Source organism: Pyrgilauda ruficollis, unplaced genomic scaffold, assembly GCF_017590135.1.
Source record: "Pyrgilauda ruficollis isolate IOZ18807 unplaced genomic scaffold, ASM1759013v1 scaffold5, whole genome shotgun sequence".
NCBI classification, from domain to species: Eukaryota; Metazoa; Chordata; class Aves; order Passeriformes; family Passeridae; genus Pyrgilauda; species Pyrgilauda ruficollis.
In genome coordinates this window covers 2,332,902-2,353,083 of record NW_024526599.1, presented here as the reverse complement: position 1 = coordinate 2,353,083, position 20,182 = coordinate 2,332,902, and the positions used below count along the sequence as shown (strand labels likewise).

The 20,182-nt window shown below is 41.0% G+C and overlaps 1 protein-coding gene across 6 annotated transcripts in view; it reads left to right on the top strand.

Annotated features, from left to right (window-relative positions):
* The window catches only part of SLC20A2 (solute carrier family 20 member 2), a 57,096-nt gene that overhangs the window by 6,844 nt on the left and 30,070 nt on the right, over nucleotides 1-20,182 (top strand). For 4 of the 6 annotated variants that reach the window (XR_005956175.1, XM_041479801.1, XM_041479803.1 and 1 more), the window contains exons 2-3: nucleotides 11,643-11,786; nucleotides 17,585-18,135. Coding sequence is in view for 5 of the 6 variants with exons in the window: in XM_041479801.1 (XP_041335735.1) it covers nucleotides 17,847-18,135 (289 nt within the window). In the remaining variant the exon portion in view is untranslated. Of the gene's footprint in view, nucleotides 1-11,642; nucleotides 11,787-11,935; nucleotides 11,954-17,584; nucleotides 18,136-20,182 lie in introns of those variants that run through there. The other 2 variants (XM_041479800.1, XM_041479799.1) reach the window with 2 other exon arrangements.

Here is a 20,182-nt window from a genome sequence, read left to right as displayed (position 1 = left end):
GAATTTCCCTTTTGGGGGAATTACATCATTGTTCACTACCTGAGCTGTTCTACCTTCTGAAGCATCTGGTCCTGATCACAGGAGGCAGGATTCTCAAACAAATGGACCAGCAGTCTGACCTGTCGTGCCAATGCTCAGCTTACCCTGCCTGGGTAGGATCTTGTTGAAAGGGTTTAAAAAGCATGGGGGTTTTTTGGGTTTTCTGAGGCCACCTGTGCTGCAGTGTATGTCTGCTTTTCCAGATTCCCATTGGTGAAACAGGACAGCTGCTGTCCAAGTGCCTTTAATGAATCCTGAGAATTGCCTGTTGACATGTCAGCAGCAGCCCACGTAGAGATGGAAGATGTGATGGGCTCATAAGGCATTGCTGTATTGCTCCATAGATTCAAAGGTAGCTCTGTGAGCGCCTGAACTCATGAAGATAAGGCTTTCCTGCAGCTGTCTTGGTTTTGGTGGCACTGCAGGACCTTACACATTTTTCCTTTTTTCTCTCTTTCCATTATACAGCAGTGCTGTTAGCATCCCTGATTTTCCCCACAGCACAGTGCTGGGCAGCTTCTCACTGCCTTGTAGTTAGTTCGTGGGTATATTTAATCAAAACATGCTGTCTCCCTGATGTTTGAGAACCAGACCTGTTGCTCAGGGGGCTGCCTTGGTTGCTTACTTTTGCAAGTCTGCTGTAGGAATTGAGCACCTCTGAAATCTCATAGCTTTTGCATGAGATTAGGTTGAAATTTGCCTTACAGTTTACATTTCTGTGTATGGAACAACTGGTGTGGTTGTATAACCATTGTATCTTTGGGAAACAAGGAACACTTTCAGTCTTTCAAGCAAGTTACTGAAGAATATTTTTTCGCTCAAAGCAATTAGGTGAGTGAAGAGTTACACCAAATAATTGAGGCGTGTGTACTTTTAAAACATGCACTGTTTAATCTTCTAAGATTTTCCCCAAGGTACAAGGGGAAGGCTTCCTTGCCAAAATACTGTAATTGAGTTAACATTCTGGGAGGTTTCTGTGTTTTGTTACTGAGCTACAAAGCTTCAGAACTTCTGTTACTGAGCTTCTGCTGGTGTTGGAAGGAAGGAAGATCAAAGTTAGAAGTACCAGCCTGCCAGTAAATTGTCTCTTCAAAAGAAAACTGAAAATTCCTCGGTTGTTTCAGGTGGCAGCCAGCATCAGATCTTTTTGACAACTATTAACCTTTTCCTGCAGTTCTTTTTCTGCATGCAGCAGTGAGCAGCCTGGATGTCTTGTAGTCTGTATGGTGTAAGCTGACTGTAGACATCTGATTAATGAGTTAAGATGTCAAAAATAGATTTAATTACTTGTCCTCAGTTAGTTTCTGCTGCTCAGAGAGGATATGGAGTTATGATGACTACGGAACAGTAAAATTATGGTTTCTGTTTCTTGTATACAGTGATCATCATGATAAAAGATTAAGAATCACTGTGGTGTAAAATAATTGGATGGTATATGTAAAATAATTCTGGATGTCCTGACAGCTGGACATTTGTGGCTGCCTCAGCTTTAGTGCTTTTGAAAGCTTTTAAGCTCTTGAAATCTGTGATAGTTACCTTTCCTGAGTAGGCAGTAGCATGGCTCAGTAGCAGGCATGATCACTGAGGCACAAGCTTTCAGGACTGTTTGCCTTCGGAGCACTTTTGAGGGTAAGGACTTAATCAAGTCCTTGGGGGGAATATGTATTTTTCTTAGACATGTAATCCCAGCACAGCAGATACATTTCTGTGCAGTTACTTAAAAGATGTATTTTCTGCAATACCGAGAGCACTCTCAGAGGGCTTCTTGCTTTGACTAAGGCTCTGTTATCTTCTTGACTGTGATGTGCAAGAAGCAAAGCCAAAACGTTGTGCTCTGGTGGGACTCTGTCCCTACAGTTGTCTGTCCTTTCTGCTGTAAGAAAGCCAAAATGAGCCCTGTTTCACAGGGAGGAGTTGGGGAAGGACGACGCTGTCTTTCTGATTCATGCGTATGGAGCATGCTGCTGTCAACTGTTTTTGCAGAATAAAGAAGGATTTTAGATGGGATGTGGAATTCTGAGAAGTTTAGGTGGTAGCTGATAAGATGTAGGGTCTGCTCTGCTTCTGGTACAAAGAGGTTTTGATGCTAATGTTTATTTAAATGTGGCCTTAACCCTAAAAGGGAGAGATAAAATGGCTTTCATGCTTCTGTTTCACTGAGAGCTGACTGGCAGAATGGTTTCAGTGCCTGCTTATCTGCTCTGAAGGCTTCATGGTTGGGGAGGCTGCAGAAATAATTCTCCTGTACCCCCTTATTAAGCATTCAGGCAAAACTGTAAGGCAGGCAGATGGTTTAAGCTGCATCTTTGGACACAAGAGGGTTGTGACTCTGTTTTGCAGATGAGTCATCCCTTTGCTGTTTTGTTGTTAGACTCTAAACAGTGCTGCTCTTGGCTTTGGGCCTGCTTGACCCCAAGTTTTGGATGGGAGAAACAGATAGGCGAGTGCCCTCCACCCCAATGCCAAATTTTATGACAGGTTGAAAATACCTAAGACCTTTGTCACCTTGTAGTTAAGCTGCTGTAATGCAGAGAAAGCTTTGTCTCTTGTACCTGATAAGTGTATAAAAACACAAACTGTGTGCTGTGGAAGTTGTGCATTTTAGGGAGCAATGGGAAAAGTAGAGGAGAGGCTTACTCACATCATTGTTTTTCATCTAACTTGTGGGCTAGAGCTCTGCTTGGACAAGTGAGTCCTGGGTAAAGATGACTGGCATTGTTTTCAGTAGCGGGTAAGTCAGCAGATGGGTCAGCAGTTTCTTTTAGTTGAGCTGGCTGCCGCAGACTAGTTCTGCAAGCTTGGCACCCGGTCATATTTTCCACAGTATGTAAGGCTGGCTGGTACAGGATTTCTCCTGCTCATCGTGTCAGGATCAGAGGTGCAGATTGGGAGATTGGTTACCCCGTTTTTGGCACGCGATGTTTTGCCAAACTAGGTTTGTAAGCTTTGCACTTGTGAAAGGAACTCTGATTTCCTAAAAGGAACTTGAATGAAAGTTGGGATTTTATTAAAGACACAGAGGCATATTATTATTCATCTTTCATTGCTTCATCCCTGTGATGTTTCCTGTTTTGCTTCTTGAGATACAGGTGTCATGATGAGGAGCTTCTCAGAAACAGAAGTGGATGATGAGTGGAGATGAAGAAATCATACATTTAAGAAGTTGGCTCAAGTTTCCGTTACAGGCATGGAAAGTTTCTGAGACCAAGCCATGCGAGAAGAACATGAGTAAAGAAGAGGGAGATGTAGACCCAGACTTTCTAGAAGGGATTGCAGGATTTGAGAGGACGCTGCACAAACGTCACGTAGTTTTCTTGCTTATTCATTTACCTGCACCCCTGAACTGTAATACTTTGTTTGCATGTCTGTTTGGAAGTTGAAAAATCCCCTCACATCTGTGTCTTTAATATAATCGTGGCTTCAAGCTTGTTTTAGGAAGAGCAGAACATCGCTGTAGTTTTTATTTGTGGATGAGATAGCTGCCGCTTTGTACTTTAAATCAATTTGGGTTTTTTTTTTGTTGAAACAAACATTGAATATGGAAAATCTCAGACCATTACAAAATAGGAAGTTAGGCTTTGCTTACGTTTAATAAACAGCCTTTGCATAGAAAGTATGACGACAGGTGCATAGGTAAAAGAAAAAAGAGTAGTGCTAGCCCTCTAATTTGAGTAACCTTATAACGTATTGTTCTTATGGTGTCCTGAGACAGATGCCAGAATCAAATATCAATCAATTTTATCTTTTCTATCTGACTGTTGGTCAGAAAAATGCTCTAGGTAAGATTTCTTGCCAGGGTTGTGGGGTTATAAGTGCAGATTACTTAGCATTGAGTTAGGAGAGAGCTTTTTGGAGAGATAGGTTTTTGAATATCTTGGCTGTGCCGTGAAGTATCTCAAAGGAAATACTGGCCATGCAGTCCAACAACTTAATGATGCTGTGAACAGATTTGATTGTAGTAAGTCTCTGGTACAAAGTTATTAAGACTTTGATGTATATGTATTTAAAATTTTTAAAGTATATGTGTTTTCCTGTATTGAAAAGTATTGCTGGTAGTGGCAGGCAAAGAACATCTTTATTTTTCTTATGAACTCCTATCTGGTGTCTTATCCTTAATAAAAGGCTATGGTTATTTTTGTGTACTGACTGAATATTTGGCCTTTAAGAGTATGTAATTAGATAGAAGAGTAAAAGCAGTTGTTAAAGGTCTATTTTTTTTAATGAAAATAGTTTGAAATCATATAATTTTAGTTTCTTCCGAATAGATATGATTAGTGTGTTGGAAATAGTTTTACAGTGGATATAAAGGGAACAGCTGAGAGACAGTGGCTGAGAATGTGTCCAGCTATTTTTGTAGTTATATTTTTCCAGTTTTATTTTTTCAGTTTCTTTACTTAGATATTTCCATATAATCGAGCTGCTACATCACAATGGGATACACAAACTATTTGCACTTTATAATATTTACCTTTTAAAATAGGTTTTATTGTACTAATTGATAAGTAAATTGCAATGACTGTGAGAAAATCCTGGCCTATTTTATTACTTTGATAGAAATTTGAATATGGGATAGTATTGTTTGTATCATATAAGAATGTTTTCTTGGATTTTTAGCTGCTGAAACTGAAATCAATAAACTTTAGCTACTGTTGTTGACTGGAACAAGTAAATCTGCACATTTGTTTTCTTCGTGTTACCTGTACCCCTGTGTTCACCTAGTGTTTCTCCCAGCATTGTCCTTTCGTGGTGTTTGCCCATGAGGCACACTCAGTGTGGGTTCCTGCATGTTCTTGTGGACGACTTTATTGATGGAGAACTGGGCATTCGAGTTTGTGCAATTAATCTGTTTTCTGAATAAACCATAGAGAATCTCAGTCAAAACAGAGTCCCAGGATTAGAGCTTGGAATTTTTTTCCAGTTTTAAATAGATTTTTCAGTAGTTGGTGATAGTGTTTGCAAGTAGATGATGGTCTTCTGCACCCCTGAATTTCACATATGGTTAGTGCAGCAGTGTATCCCAGATGGAAAGAGCATTAGTGAATAATACAGTCCAGGTTCTGGATTACTTTGGAGGATGGAAAATACTTTTTGCTTAACTGAGAAATTTTTAAAACTGAAAAGGATTATTTTTCTTGTAAAACTGTAGTACTTTGGATTTGAAAGAAACAAACTTGTAATGTAGCCCAAATTTATTGTAATCTATTTAGCTATTAGTATTAAATTAAATGGTTAGATATCTTCATGTCTGCTGAAGTTTTAAAGAAAAAATCAATTTGTGAAAGATATCTGGTTAAAGGCTTGGAGACAGTGTTGATTGAAATATTAAACCCATTTTGGGACTAATGTATTCCACTGTTTCAGAGCAACTCTTTTCCTCACATAATTTTATTAATTTGATTTAATTAAATATCTGCTTAATTCAAAGTGGAGAAACTGATTGATAGTTGAAGAAATGGCATAATTAATTTTCCCCGTTTTAATTTATGTGTAGAAGAGAGGGGAGAGGAAATGATTTATGTGACTTCTGAAGGTCTTGGTGACAAGAGACCATTTTTTTATTAATTATAGATTCCTTGATTACTCCCTTAAAGGAAAAAATACTTTATATTCTTTTTCCCTGTGTATTCAGTGTTCTTTGTTTATATGATTATCTACTTGATCATTTGTTTTATGGAAAACAGTGGGTAAATTTTCCTTATCAGTATGACAGAGATAGACCTTCATCCCTTCCAGGTCTTGCAAGAAACGTGCTCCGCATGTTCTTCCATATTTCAGAGGACTCTTTACACTGCGTGATTGTCATACGTGGCTGCCATAGACTTAATTTTATTTATTTTTGGGAGTTATTTTCTCCTTTTCTGCTTGATTTTTTCAGCAAATTCTGGAATTTGCACCCTTCCTTGGAGTGGTGTGACTCTTCTCTCAGTGCTTGTGTGGAGCAGAGAGGTCTGTGTCAGTGCTGGGCCACTCCCATTGTTGGGTTGGTCATTTTCTGCGTGGGAGATGCCTAGTCTAGAGAAGTCCCAGCCTGAGCCATGGTGGCCACAGCAGGATCCTGGCATGATGAGCTCTGGTTCTCACACCAGAAGGCAGGGAAGAGGGGAGTGTTCCTCATGGAATCCCCTTTGCCACTCCTGACCTCTCAGCACCATCCATTCTATCTTTTCTCCTCTGGGGCTTCTGAGATGTGTCACTGTCATCATCGTGGCTTAGCTAGGAATGCCTTATCCTGAGGATGAGGCACAGTAGCCACCGGCCCTGTTTGCTGGTGCCAAGTACACAGATACATTCTGCTGCCTAATAACTTCCTCTTCCCTACAGCCTGTGTGTCAAGCAGAGAAATTTTATTGAATTTGTTCAAGCTCTTTGGGAAGATGAATACGCTCATCAGTCCATGTGTCCTGTTATCTTGCCCAAACCTTTAGGAAGGCTCTTTGTGCTCCACCTGGACATTGGCACTGGACCGGTGGGTTTGCTTTCCAGCCTTCCATGAGAGATAAAGCCTAACTTTTCTCAACCTGCTTCATATGACCACACACCCTCTTGGAGGTGTTTGCTGAGCCAAGAGCCCAGCTGTGGGACACTCTTTGGCACGTTGCACTGACAGTTATTTAATCTGTAGCCCATGTCAAGAGTCTGTTGGGCGCTTCTTTGCTTCAGTAGTATTGTCAACCTACGGTGAAGCTACCAGGAGGTTAATGCTGCCTGGTAGGTGGAACTCAAGGTATTTGCTTCACCATCATGCTCCTCATGCCTCTAGCAGCCAAGGCTGCAGGAGACAGATGTGGATATTACATGGACTCAAGAACAGAGATCAGCAGCTCTTGGGCTTTGAGGGGACAACAGGCTGTTAACTGGCAGATGCCATGCTTTGCATGGTCACCAGGCAGCATAAGCACAATCACCAGCCTCCTAGTGTAATATTTGGCTCCTGTTCCTGTGAAATGAAGCCAAGGTCACAGCTTTCCTTGCTGTTTCCCCCTTTATATCACTATTACTGCAATGCTTATAGGGAAAAAAAAGAGCAAAATTTCCATTGCTAGAGTGGCCTCATCTGCTTTCATTTATCCCCATAACTCTGGTTGACACCTCTGTGAGTTGTCCCTCCTCTGTTTGGTTATACCCCTGGTCCTTTCCTCCTTTTGCCATTCAGCTAGATCATTTCAGGAGTGCTTGGTCTTCTGTCCTGTGGGCCACACCGATTTTGGAGGTTGGCAGTGAGAGCCAGCTGGTGTGGTTTGGCATATTGATAGCTACTCACTCACTCCAATTCTGTTTGAAGAGGGGGGGTTGCTGGACTCAAGGGAGCTCCAACCATCTCTTCTGGCTCAAACAGAAGGCTCCACAGTGGTTGTTCTCTGAAACCCAAACTGAAATGGAAATGGCAGGCAATCTGAGGCTGGACGTGTCAGGTTTCCTTTATCTGAAAAATTTGCATTGTTGACTTTTGGCAACCACACTCTGGCTTTTCAACAAGGGCATCTTTACATATGCCTCTGAATTTACAAAATGCATATTTTTAGATTGCCACAGGAGTGTTTCGTGGGCAGTTTTTATGTTCTGTGTAAGGTCAGTACAGGTCTGTTAGTATTTCAGGATAACGCTCCTTGAGTTGTCAGCAGTAGCCAGGGCTTTTACAGTACTGTGCCCATGCTGATTGATTCTTTTGGATATGGTTCTGGGGAGGGGAAGGTTAAGTTCAGGGTGGCTCTGAGCAGCAGCTCACCCTTTTCCTTGGTCTTTGTATGGACATGGGTGTGCCCTAGTCTCTGGTCAATCGGCTGGAATCACGGGCCATCCAAGTCCAGTTCCCAGCATTAACTGGGGCAGTGCTTGAATCAGCGCTGGCCAAAGCCTTGCTCCTTCAGGATTGCTTTGCTGCCTTTGAACTCCTCCTGGCCTGACATGGGCTTGTGCTGTGGTAGGGGCTGGAGTCAGCGTGGCTCTCCCAGGCCACACAGCACCCGGAGCCTGTGTCATCCTCTGCGCCAGCCTTGGCCTCCAGCAATTCCACTTGTGGGTTCCTCCCTTTCATTTCCCAGGGCTGGCTCACTCAGTAGACAAGTGTGATCTCAAGCAGAGTCACATGCTGTAACATGGCAGCTCTCCATGCTTGCCTGTGCTAGCACAGCTCATTCACCTCCACCACTGGAAGTCCCCTGACTAGGGTGGGATGTGCTCTTTGAGAGCCCGCAAGCTTGCTGGAAAAAAAATGTTTGGATGACAGGGTGACAGAGTTCAGAGCCATCAAGAAAGCCCACCCAAGGGGTTTGATTCTTTAGAGTAGAGGAGTTGCTCCATCCCTGAATGCTAAATGACTTCTTAATTTTTATGTCTGCTACATAAACTTTCCAGAGAGTCCCTGAGATGGTTTTCTTGCAGTGAAACATGGATGCATCTCTCTTGGAGATTATCCTGATAGCTGACAGAATGTTTCAGAACTTGCTATCCAATATGCAAAGGCAGATGTGCTTTTATTGGCTCCTTTTAACTTAAACTGCGTTTGCAGCTCTCTGCAGAGCAGATGCTCAGAGTTTGTTGGTATTCATTGATCATAATAGAACTACCAGAGCTCCAAGAAGAGGTGCTGTGTTTGGTAGAGCAGGTTTGGTTAAATCTCTGTTAGTCTGAAGGACCTCAGGGCTGATTTCCAGGTAATGATTGGCCTGTGGTGTCCTTCAAGGCTCCCATGGTGGAGATGGTCATGGGGGCCTTCAGTACCACAAAGAAGAGGGCTGGAGATTTCTTCGAGGTACAATGGGCTGCCATCTGCCACCTATTTTCATTCCTCCTCATTAATTTTATTTTCTTATTTTATAGATTGAGGGGGAGTAAGGGTTCCCAGGCAGGGTCAGGGTCTCCAGTTCCAGGTGCTTATGACTCCCAGTTTTAGAGTACCAGCAGGTATGTGAGAGCCCAGAAGCTCCTGTGGCTGATCAGTAACCCTGCAGCTTTTGGATGATTTTACTGTATTTCTGTTCCTGACTAAATGCATTTTACAGGCATTCAGGTTCCAATTCTTACAGGTTTTTATGTTAGAAAATTATACTCATCCCCCATTATTTTCTACTCAAAATGTATGTGTTTTAAAATATGAATAATCATTTACATATGTAGCCTTCCAACCTGAATGGCAAAAAAAGCCAGTTACATTTGACATAAAAGTTACCCTTAGTTGCAAAATTAACTTTGTTTCAGTGGTCACTGGGAAATGAGAACCTGGGTGTCTTTCAGAAAATAGCTAATGCAGAAATGCAGAACAAAGGGGGTTTAAAATTAAATATTTAAATTGGCTTGTACTATTACATTATTTAAACCTGAATATAAATAAATCTGCCTAGCGTGAGTTTGTTGAATCAAACAAGGATCTATCAATTGTGGATTTAACAAAATAAATTACAATTAAAACCAAATTATGATATCTGATTTGAGATTGTAATTTATCATTTCTACAAGTATTTGATTTGATGGGAACCAAACTGGTGCTGCCATTTCCAAAAACCAATCATTGTAATTTATTCTGTGGTCTTACAAATTTTCCTTTGCTTGCTTCTTTAGTGGTGTCCCAAATTATAACTCTTTCTAATGGTCAACCTATCTTGGCTTGAATTTTCCCATGCCTGAAGTCCACAATGCTGATGTAGCAGAACAAAAACTTTGAAGATATTTCCTTTTCTCTGTGCTGTTTATTATATCCTTTGCTTTGCGTGTAGACCGAGCTCTGAAGCTTAGGTCAACAAGAAACCACCGTTGTGGCCAGGCTGGCTCGTGGGAAGCAGCACCCGAATGGTTCCAGTTTGCAGCTCTCCTGGGTCTGAGATGCTTCCCACAGGTCAGGCTGGCAGCTTCAGGGGTTTGAAATTGAGATAGATACCTCTCAAATGACATGTGCCCTGGGCAGTGTTTTTACCTGCACGCTGGTGGTGGTTGCTCTAGGCTGGGGGAACGGTCCTTAGCTTCTCTAAAGAAGAATTAGGATGGATTTAACGCTTGCTGGGAGTGTTCGGGTTGGAGGCAGACATCAGCTATAAAGAGAACATGGAATAATATTTTGCAATTTTTTTTCCCTTTTTACTTTATAAAGTTAAACAAGTGCTACAAGAAGTTTCTGTGCTTATTTATTCGTGTTCTTAAAACTGGAATCCAGATCTATAAATACAAGCTGACTTAATGTTTACAATATGGTCACTCTCACTTGAATTGATTGATGCTACTTCTTAGGAAAAAAAAAGTTTAAAAAGGTATTAAGATATATAATCTGCAGGAAAAGATTAACATGCTTGTTGTTAAAATATGTTACTTTGGTCCATAAGGGAAAACCACTGTGAAAGTCTTAGCCTCTCAGTTTTCTAAAAACTGGAAGCCTGTTGGCCAGCTATTACAGGAGCAAAAGGAAAGGCATCACAACCAGATTTAAGAGATGTAGCTTTCAATAAAGGTAGCAGCTTATCTCAGACTTAATTGTAGTGGGGTATTGACTTTAAATAAAGAATCACCATTTCTTAAAAATAATCATGGCCTGATAGGTATAATTTTTTTTGGGGGGGGGGGGGGGGGATTTTAATGTAATTTCTTCATTTCAGATTTCTAGTTAGAGTTTTACCCTAATTTTTTTTTCGGCGACGTAAGCTTGCTAATCCATGTGAGTTTTCTTAAGAAATGTAAAACACTTTTCAGTTTTACCAAATAACCCTTGCAGATGTGCAGCTGAATTTAACCAATTGAGAAAACTTTTGACTTCTTGTTAGAAGTATCCTTTATTCAAACTTGAAAAAATAGATCAGGAAAGGATTATGTTTCCAAGTCTGTGTTTACAAATCTGAATTGGTTTGGTTTTTCTCAAATGTTCAGGATGCAGAAAATTTACAGATTTAATTATATTAAGTTGTAATATCATTACACACATTTTAGTGACTCTGAATGGAGTAAAACTTAGCAGATAAGTTTATAAACCATAAATGTGTCCAAATAACTTTTTGTCCATCAGATTTTTAACTGTGACAAAGCAGTTTTGATTTTAATTCCTTTTTGCTGAATATGATAACTTAATTGCATTTTATAGTCTTAAAGCAATTCTTTTATATGAAGCTTTACTTTTAGGCAAGCATTAGTTTTGCCTTGATTTATGTGCAAAAATGTTTCCCACTTAAAGGAAAGCGGTTGAAGGAATCTGGATTGGGTAATTTAGGCTGAACTGTTGAAAGTTGTTGAAGTTGTTTGTTTAGGCATTGATCCAGTCAAAACTTGTGCACATCTTTAACTTTCTGCAGTCTGTGTAGCCTGTGGGACCTCTACTGACATGGATAAAGTAGCAAGCGTGCAACATCATTCCCAAATTGGATGCACATACCCTACTGTCACATGCACTTGCATTAAAAGTGCATTTAAGTGTGCTTGCAAATAGAAGATCTGGGACTCCTCAGAGATTACCTGATCTCACCAAAACGCCCAACTGACAGTCAAAAATGAGATTTCCTTTCTTGTCTATGCCTATGCCTGGGGGTGGGGAGGAGGAAGGGAACGTTTTGTTGCTTTTAATACGAGCTTCATTGGATTGGTTTGTCTCTCTGGTGCAGTCGTGACGCAGTGTTGTGTTTTATCAGTGCCCACCCCCAGCAGAATTCTTTGCTTAAGAGGAGGCAGATTTTCACCTACTGAATAAGAATCTGGACTCGCATTGATGCTTCTCAGTGTTGTCTTGTGTGATCTCCTGTGCCGGAGTGAATTTTATCCCCGGACTGCCTGGTGTAAGTTACAGCCCTCTTTCTACCCTCTGAAAGTTTGCATGTTCAGATGTGACTGTGCTGAATGATAGGATGTCTATTTTAGACTTCAACTTGTATTTCTGATCAGGAGGGAAGGTTGCTAGAAGAACTTAGCTAATTTTTCTCTTGAAACAACTTTTAAATACTGGGTGAGTTTTAAAGACTTCTCTGCATGGTTTTCTTTTATAAAACATGTTTTCTGTAACCATGAACACTTGTTTTCTCTGACTGGATCTTGAAAATCTCGAGTATTAAGTCATAAAAACTACTTGCCTGTTAGAAAGACTTTGTTCAGTCACTGAAGGATCAAATTGTCCTTTAGTTAGAGAAAAATATATTTATCAGCAAATGCATGAGAGTTTGTTGATACTTCACTTTTCTTACTTATTTATAGAATTGCTTAAAGTGACTGCTGTCTTTTTAGTGAATGTTTTCAGCAACAAAATCTCGTGCTAGATATTTTATATCCATTTTTGACCTTTCACTGATGGGAACTGGAGGTTGATAGGGACTAGGAAAAGGAAGCATCCTCTGGAAGTTTTGGGAGCTGACAGTGACAGTCCCTCTCTGCAATGTTAAACTGGACAGGAATCCTTGGAAAGCTATCAACTTCAGTCTTGTTTCCATATCAAGTAGTAGCATGAAGTATGCTTAAACACATTGTGAATGTCTTAAAATAGGAACTGATTGATACAAAACCTGCTTCTGCTGATGTAGTAATTGATTTTTTTTTTTTTTTATAGTAAGTTCAGAGTGCTTTTTGTGTACTGGGGCATTAAACTTGCATAATGTTTGGCCTTGTGACAAGTCCTGTGCATGTAATTTAGAGCCATATAGGGATGTTCTCAGTCATGAACCACTTGATTCAATCCCACCTTTCATATCATGAATGTAGCATTAGTAATTTAAAGTAAATAATTTGTGAGCCTTGTGGCCTGAGCATGAACTGGAAATGATAAGGACTATTGATAAGAACGATGTTAGTAGCTCTGGTAATAAACCAGGCTTGGTTTCTATGCAGTGCTGCATTCAGTACCCGTGGACTGGAATGCCAAATCTGGCCTGAGTTTATACACATAGGTGGGAACCTGACAGATTGGTTTTATATAAAAAGCAACAGACAGAAGTAGAGAGGATATGGACTAACCTCCCAGGAGCTGCTGTCTGGTAAGCATTTTAGACAGACTTTTCCCCCACTGGTAACTAGAAGTGAACCTGCCTGTCAGTACAAATCCAGTGCTGCTGTCAATCATTAAACATCTACTGTTTTCAACACGGCAGAGGAAAAGAAATTGTCCTCCTTTGTCTGCCTTGCCATAATGCAAAGTGGAGTAGACATAAAAATTATTTTGGGAAATGCTACACTGGCTGCCGTCCTTTGATTTTTGTTCATACTTGGGCAACAACAAATCAGTTAAAACTGGGACATCACAGAATCTCTGTCCCATCCAGAGCAGAAGAAAATTTTCAGCTGCAGCATGGGGCAACTTCTGAGAGTAGGAGAGCTGCATGCAGCATGATTTATATACGGTATGAGCTGCATACCTTTCAGTGCTTCACAAGTGCTGTAGGTTCTTCCCTAATTTTTGATGAAGAGAACATTAAAGGACATTTATGGGATCTCTGTTTGCTCCTTTATGTGACACAGTTGGATTGCTGGAGGGTAATGCACTCTGATTACTTCCTTAAAATTTGAACTTAGTACTGAGCTTTTATTTATCCATTCATTCCTGCTGTTAGATACTTCTCTGTTCTCTTTAGCAGCAATTTGTGTAGCAACAACAAAAACCCCCAAACCCTGACATCTCCGATTTTAAATTTAGTATTATTTTTTTCACTAAAACTTGTCTAGGCTTAGTGGTGTACCATGAATAGCTTCCAGGAGACCTGTCTTAGTAAATGTCCGTATATAAACATGTCCTAAAATGATCTCATGCTTAACACGAGATCCTAACTTTTTCCTGAGGATTCACTTGCCATTGTGCATGAATCAAGGTGCTTTTTTACCTAGGTTTTGTTCTCATCTCTCCCTTAGGGAAGAAATAGCACTCTGTCTTTACAGAGTTATAACAAACTGTTTAGTGAACAACAAAATACAGTCCGAGGGGGGTGTCTGGATCATCTGCCAGTGAGGCAGAGGGACGTGCTTAGCATTTCCAAAAATCAAATTTTTCTCGCTGAGGTGCAAGTTTCTAAGTCCACTTAAAAGGCTTCAACTCGAACCTTGTAAGTATGGTACACTGACTGTGGACCATAGGAAAACTCTGTTAGCTAAAGAACTTGCCTTAACGCAGAATTAGCTTCTTCCAGCTTGAAATGCCATGTCTGTGCATTTCTCTCCAGCCATCAGAGATGCTCCAGCTTCAGACCCTGCAGCTCCTGGTCCTAACACAATTCCTCTGCCCTGCTAATGCCCAAGCGTGAGTTTGCAGCATGGTTGGGCTGGTTCAGGAAGAGTTATCCAAAGCCTAAATAGGAAAATACACTTTTCCATCCAGAGTCTGCAGGGTATGGCAGCACAGCACACCTGACTGCAGGGGAGGTGTCAGTCCCAGAGGTGAATGGGAGGATCTCCCAGCACCCAGCAGGTCAGGCTGAATCGCATTTGGGTTGCATCGAGGCACGTTGATGAAATATAAGTGAGAGGAGGGGAGGCACAGGCTGGTGACTTCCAAGTGTCACACATGGAGCAGATCACCTGCCATTCCGTCCTGCATGGTGTTTTTTCCAGTTTCTTTTTCATCCCAGTAACAACATGAAATGCCACAGGCTCTTGAGTTCATTAGGTGATGAGGGGCATAGTTCAGCTTGTCTGAGCATGCCAAATGTATTTTGGGCTCTAGAAAGAAGCATGCTACAAGATTTAGTCTGTATTTAGTCACTGGCCTGCTTTGCAGGATATTTTGCATTTCTGAAAACTTTCTCAGCAGAGATGTGCCTTTTTTTCTTTCTTTTTTTTTTTTTTTTTTAATAAGCATTTAAAATCTCTTATTGTTTTTTAAGGTTGAAAGTAATAACACCTAGCCATTCACAGGCAGCCTATATGTTAATTTTTAAGCACGTGTTTATTTCCTTTTTCCTTTTGATTTCCATCTTGTTAAAGACACAGCTTGGCTGCTGCTGTGCTGTTGCTTGTGCCAACACAGTGGACATCAAGCTGAACCTCTCAAGTTTTGGAGGAAGCTCTATTTTGAACCATCACCTTGCATAAAATGACAGGAGGGGTGACTTCTTACTTAAGACATCCTTTTCTCCTGAGGCTGTATATCCTATTTCACAGGGAGGGGGTTTGTGTAGCTGCCTCTCTGAGCCCTTTGCCAAAAGCCCTGCTGACAGTCTCCTGGAGACTCTTTGGCCTTCATGAGGCGATTTAGGAGCACACATACGCACTCTTGAAGTCTTAATTTCTTTGGGACCATCTGGAGGAGTTCACCCCACCCTCTCCCAGGGAAGCTAATAAAGGCAACCTTGTGACTTAGTGGTTTATTTTGGAAACTACAAGAACTCGCTGTGGCTGGAGGAGCCAGCTTTGGCAAACATTGTCCCATGAATTCTGTTGTGGTGGGGGAATGTCACAATCACCCTGCTCTTTCTCTCAGTCCCAGGAATTGGGTCGCCACAATAAATTGGTAGGTTGGTTGATAAGTGGAGAAAGGACAGATCTCTATTGGGAATAAGGGTGTGCTTTTATCTAGCTGGTCCAAAGAAATGGGTCTTGTATAATCACAGTCTGTGGATGCATGCATGGATCTCAGTCAGCTTTGCCCATTTTCAGGAGAAGAAACTGGGGCACTGAGGCTAACTTGGCAAAGGTACTGTGGAAATGCATGCAGGATGAAGAATTTAATCATTAATCTTCAGGATCAAGGAAGGACCCTAGTCCAGTACTTCATCTCCTAGCAAAAATCTGATGTGCATAATAGAAATTTTTTAACAAATGCTTTTAGTGGGGTTTTGTCTTCATTCACAGGCAAACAAGTGCTAACTATAATTGTTTCTTCCAAATATCATTAGCCTTTTCTGTTTCTGTCAAGTCCTTTTCCACTCAATGGGCTTGAGTGCTCATGAATTATAAAAAAGCAACAAGTCTTCAAACAGAAAACATGCTTTGGTGCTTCGTTTTCTCATGTTATCTCATAGTATAAAAATCCTTATACAAATGTTTTTAGCCATTAGACCTTCCGAAATGTTATTTTAGAGTGTAAGGCATTCAAGGATTGATGTCTGCTCCATGTCTGGAAACGACTGGAGCAACAGTTGTTCAGCCAGTTTGGAGCCTGCAGAAAAAAAGAGGGACATCTTTTTTGCTGAATATGTGTCTGTAGGGAAAGCATCGATCCTTGACATCAATTTTAGAGTTTTCTAGGAAACACTTATGGGTAAGTGTTTTATTTTCCTCTTGGTTGTTCTCAAGGATCCAGCACCTCAGGAGTGTGCAAAATCTCTTTTAATTTTTAAACATTGCTATTATTTCAGGGCTTTCAGAGACCTTTCCTCCCTGCTACCGCAGGACCCAAATTGCATTTGGGTCATTGGAAGAAATCAAGCATGATCTTGTAACTGTCCATGTGGGAACATTGTATGAAACTGAAGTGACCGTGGGGAAATAGAGAGTGAGCAGGAGGTGGGCTCAGGGCTTTAATTGACATCCCCTGCTCTCTAGAAGTGCTTCTTCAGGGAGGTGGAGTTGGCTGATGCATATTTGCTGCTAAATGTTGATTTAACCCCTTGCCACAGGAGCACAGGATGTCTTTGTGATGGCCAGTAACAGAAGAGAATTGGCCCTTGGAGGAGGCAGGTGGTTTGGGACAATTGCTTCTAGTTTTTGGCCATCTTTCTGTCACCGTGGGCTTTATCACACTATTCATCATCTTTTGGATGGTGAAGGTTTTATTTTTTAAACTCCCTTTCTCTGTGTCCATTTTTTGCTCTTTTATCGGACTAAGAAAGATGTAATTCAAAAGGCAGTCATAAAACCGAAACTGTGAAAATAAATATTCAAAGATATCTATGACAATAGTTTGAATATAATAACTGCTAGTAATTGGTAACTATCTATAGGAAAAAACAGAGAGTTCAATGATTTTTTGTTGCACCTTTTTGGTAGACTTCTCTAAACTAGTTTCAATACATGGAAATATTGAAATTATTGTGCTGTTTCAGTGACTGAAAGGCTGTAAGAAAATTGTATTCTTACTGCATGGGATGTGATAACAACCACAGATGAATATTAATGTTCTTTAGAGTATTTTCAGTGGTATTTCCTAGACAGATATGCATACAAAATAATTTTTCAAAGGACAATATCCATGGCTGCAGCTGATAAAATGTTGAGAGCTCTGCTGAGGTCAGTGGAGCTGGGTGTTCCGTATCAGGTGGGAGTCAGGCTGTATGGTATGCTTTATGTACTCTATATGTCTTATAATCACTGGGTGCAAAAAGCCAAGAGGAATCCTCCTGCTAGAAAGAGGGCTTATTGCTCCGCTTGGTAAATTCAACATAAACAAAATTCTCAAACTTTCTAAATCCTTTTAAATTGCTCAAAAGGTTTCCTTGGTCAGTGATATTGCAAGAAACATATTGCTTTGGAGGTGACCTAATTTGAATCTTTTCTGAATTGCTTTATGATTAGAGCAGTCACATGCTGAGGTAGGACCCCATTAGTGGGTTTAAATCATCTGTTTACTTCTGAAAACACGCATTGTTATGAGCTCTGCTGAGTATTCCCTCTTTTTTTTTTTAATTTTCTTTTCTTTTTTATTTTTTTTTCTCTGTTGCAGGACAGAACATCGCAGTCCTACCGGTTTGGAAGCAAAATATGGAATGTGTTTCACTGCTGACCGAAGGCAGCCAAATGAACAGTATTTATAGTAGTTCGAAAATCAGCAGTTAGCAGTTTCTTCACATTCTAACACTACCCAGCACTTTCCAGAGAGAACTCATTGTTTACAAGAAATCTGCTTTCCAAATCCGTTGCGGTGCCCTCCAGCCTTGACTATTAACTATTTGCAAAGGGGAAGCTAATCTACAGTTTGGGGAAAGATGGCAATGGATGAGCACCTGTGGATGGTCATTGTGGGTTTTATCATTGCTTTTATTTTAGCTTTTTCGGTCGGTGCGAATGATGTTGCAAATTCTTTCGGAACGGCTGTGGGCTCTGGTGTTGTTACTTTACGCCAGGCTTGCATTTTGGCTTCAGTTTTTGAAACCACTGGCTCAGTATTACTGGGAGCAAAAGTAGGAGAAACGATTCGGAAAGGTATCATTGATGTTAACCTGTACAACAACACTGTCCCACTGCTGATGGCGGGAGAAGTGAGTGCAATGGTCGGTAAGTAACACTTTCCTATTCCTAGTAATGTTTGTTCTGTGTTTGTCACCCTGTTAATTGTGAGCATTGTTAATTGAGTCTCCCCATCTTCTGGACCTGCCCATCTGTTTTTGTGTGAATGCAGGGGCCTGTATTCCTTTTTAAGTCTCCTATATTTTTTTAAAATTCTTCTAACAATTTACATTTTGCAGTGGTTCGGCCACTTAACTGACAGATGAAAAGAAATGTTTAACACAATGGATCCTATATGTGTATAAGACACTGAAAAAAATTATTTTGGAGATTTTTGTGATGCTAAATGGAAAATATAAAAATCTAGCATTTGTGTCTGTGCAGAAGATCCTACAGAATCAGCAATTTTCAATGAGTGTATATGAGAAGGAATCCTTTTTTAAAAAGTTTCAGAAAATCCAAACGCTTTTGTGTAAACTGATTGCCTGGCTGAGTGACTGCAATTAGTCCTACACTTCACCCTTGCCCACGGCAAAACTAAGGGAGCAGTAAAGATAATCACGCTTTTAAGATCTTTTTAGTTTTTCTGACCCAAACGACAGCAGGTCAGCCCTTAGAGTCTGCCTCCTTGCTTGTGTTTGTAGTTAACTAAATCTCTGTTCAGAACAAACAGCATATTCTGAGGTAAGTAACATTAAGCCACGGTATTTACCCTTTGTTTATGTGCAAGAGGCTTTGTGAGCTTTTAGAGAGCTGCCTCAAGGAGCAAACCTGCTCTTAAGGGGCAGGAGGCAGCAGGGAGGAAACCCTTTATCTGTGGGAGAGGCCATGCCAGCCCTCCCGCCTCAGTCGGGCAGCTTGCTGATTTACACAAGCATCGCAGCATCCTCTGCTCGAGAGGGATGTGCCACTTAAAGATTTTCTTCTTCAAACCTACTTAAAGCTGACCTAAATATTATTTCCACCTATCCCTTCTAACCTCCTCACACTTTTTACGCAAGGCCTGCACAGGAGTTAGGTGAGTCTGTGCAGAGATTTGCTACATGTGGTTATTTTTCTGTTTCCTTTGGGAAAAGGGAAAATTGAGTGCCTTTTTAAAAAAAATTCTTTTATTTTTATGGCTCGAAATGGACATTGAGTGACAGTTTCTGGAGTTGTCAGAGGTGGCTTTGTGTGCCTGAGACTGTGAAGATAGTTCCCTTGGTTCTTTGGCTGCTCCTGAGCCTCCTGAAGTTTGGCCACCTTTCCTTGGCCAAGGGGAAGAGGGGTTGGTTACCAGGAAATCACTGGGACAGCAGCCACTCCTACAGATGGTCCCAGTTTAACCCACCTCAAGTGCTCCTGCCCACCCCACCCCATCAGTTCCTCTTTCCTGATACCTTGCAGGGTCAGCTGTGGGTGTTTGGTCTTTCCCTCGAGGTGTAGGGTGGCTTTTTAGCACCATCCCAGTTGCATCTGTTAGCCTTGTGCTTGCTGAGATGGCTCAGTCTCTCCCCGTGGGTGAGCCGGGAGCACTGCACACCGTCTGAAGTGTGAGTGACCCGCGTGCTCTTGATTCCCTTTGAAGGAAGGGTCCGTTTTCTTTTCTGGATCTATTTCTGGTGTCCTGATCCTGGCAGGGCAAAGTTTTAAGTCTCAGATACCCCCTGCAGAGGCAACTGGCCAGAAGCTCAAAGAAAACAACTTATTTGCATGCCTATTTACATAAGCCTGTGTGAACTTCATGACCAGTTGCATTCCCTTTCTCCAGTAGGGGCATTAGGAAGAAATTCCACATTATAAGTCTCAGAATTAATCACAAGTTACAAAATGCAGATTTCAGTATTTTTTTTTTTCTCAAATCCATCTCCAGCTTTTCTCTGGATGTATGATATTTTTTCTGTGTTTTCTCTTAGCCTTTTTGGATGTTTACTTTTCCTCTTTCTGTTTTTGCTCTGCATTTTCCCCCACCCTGTTCTCTCATGCCTCATGATCATGTTTTTGCAAATGGATTTAGCTTCTGAATTTCAATGAGGCTTAAATGAGTCAACAGTCTGGGAGAGACCAAAAGTCACTGTATCCTCTTTCCAGATGTTGGTGAAAGATCCTTTGATGC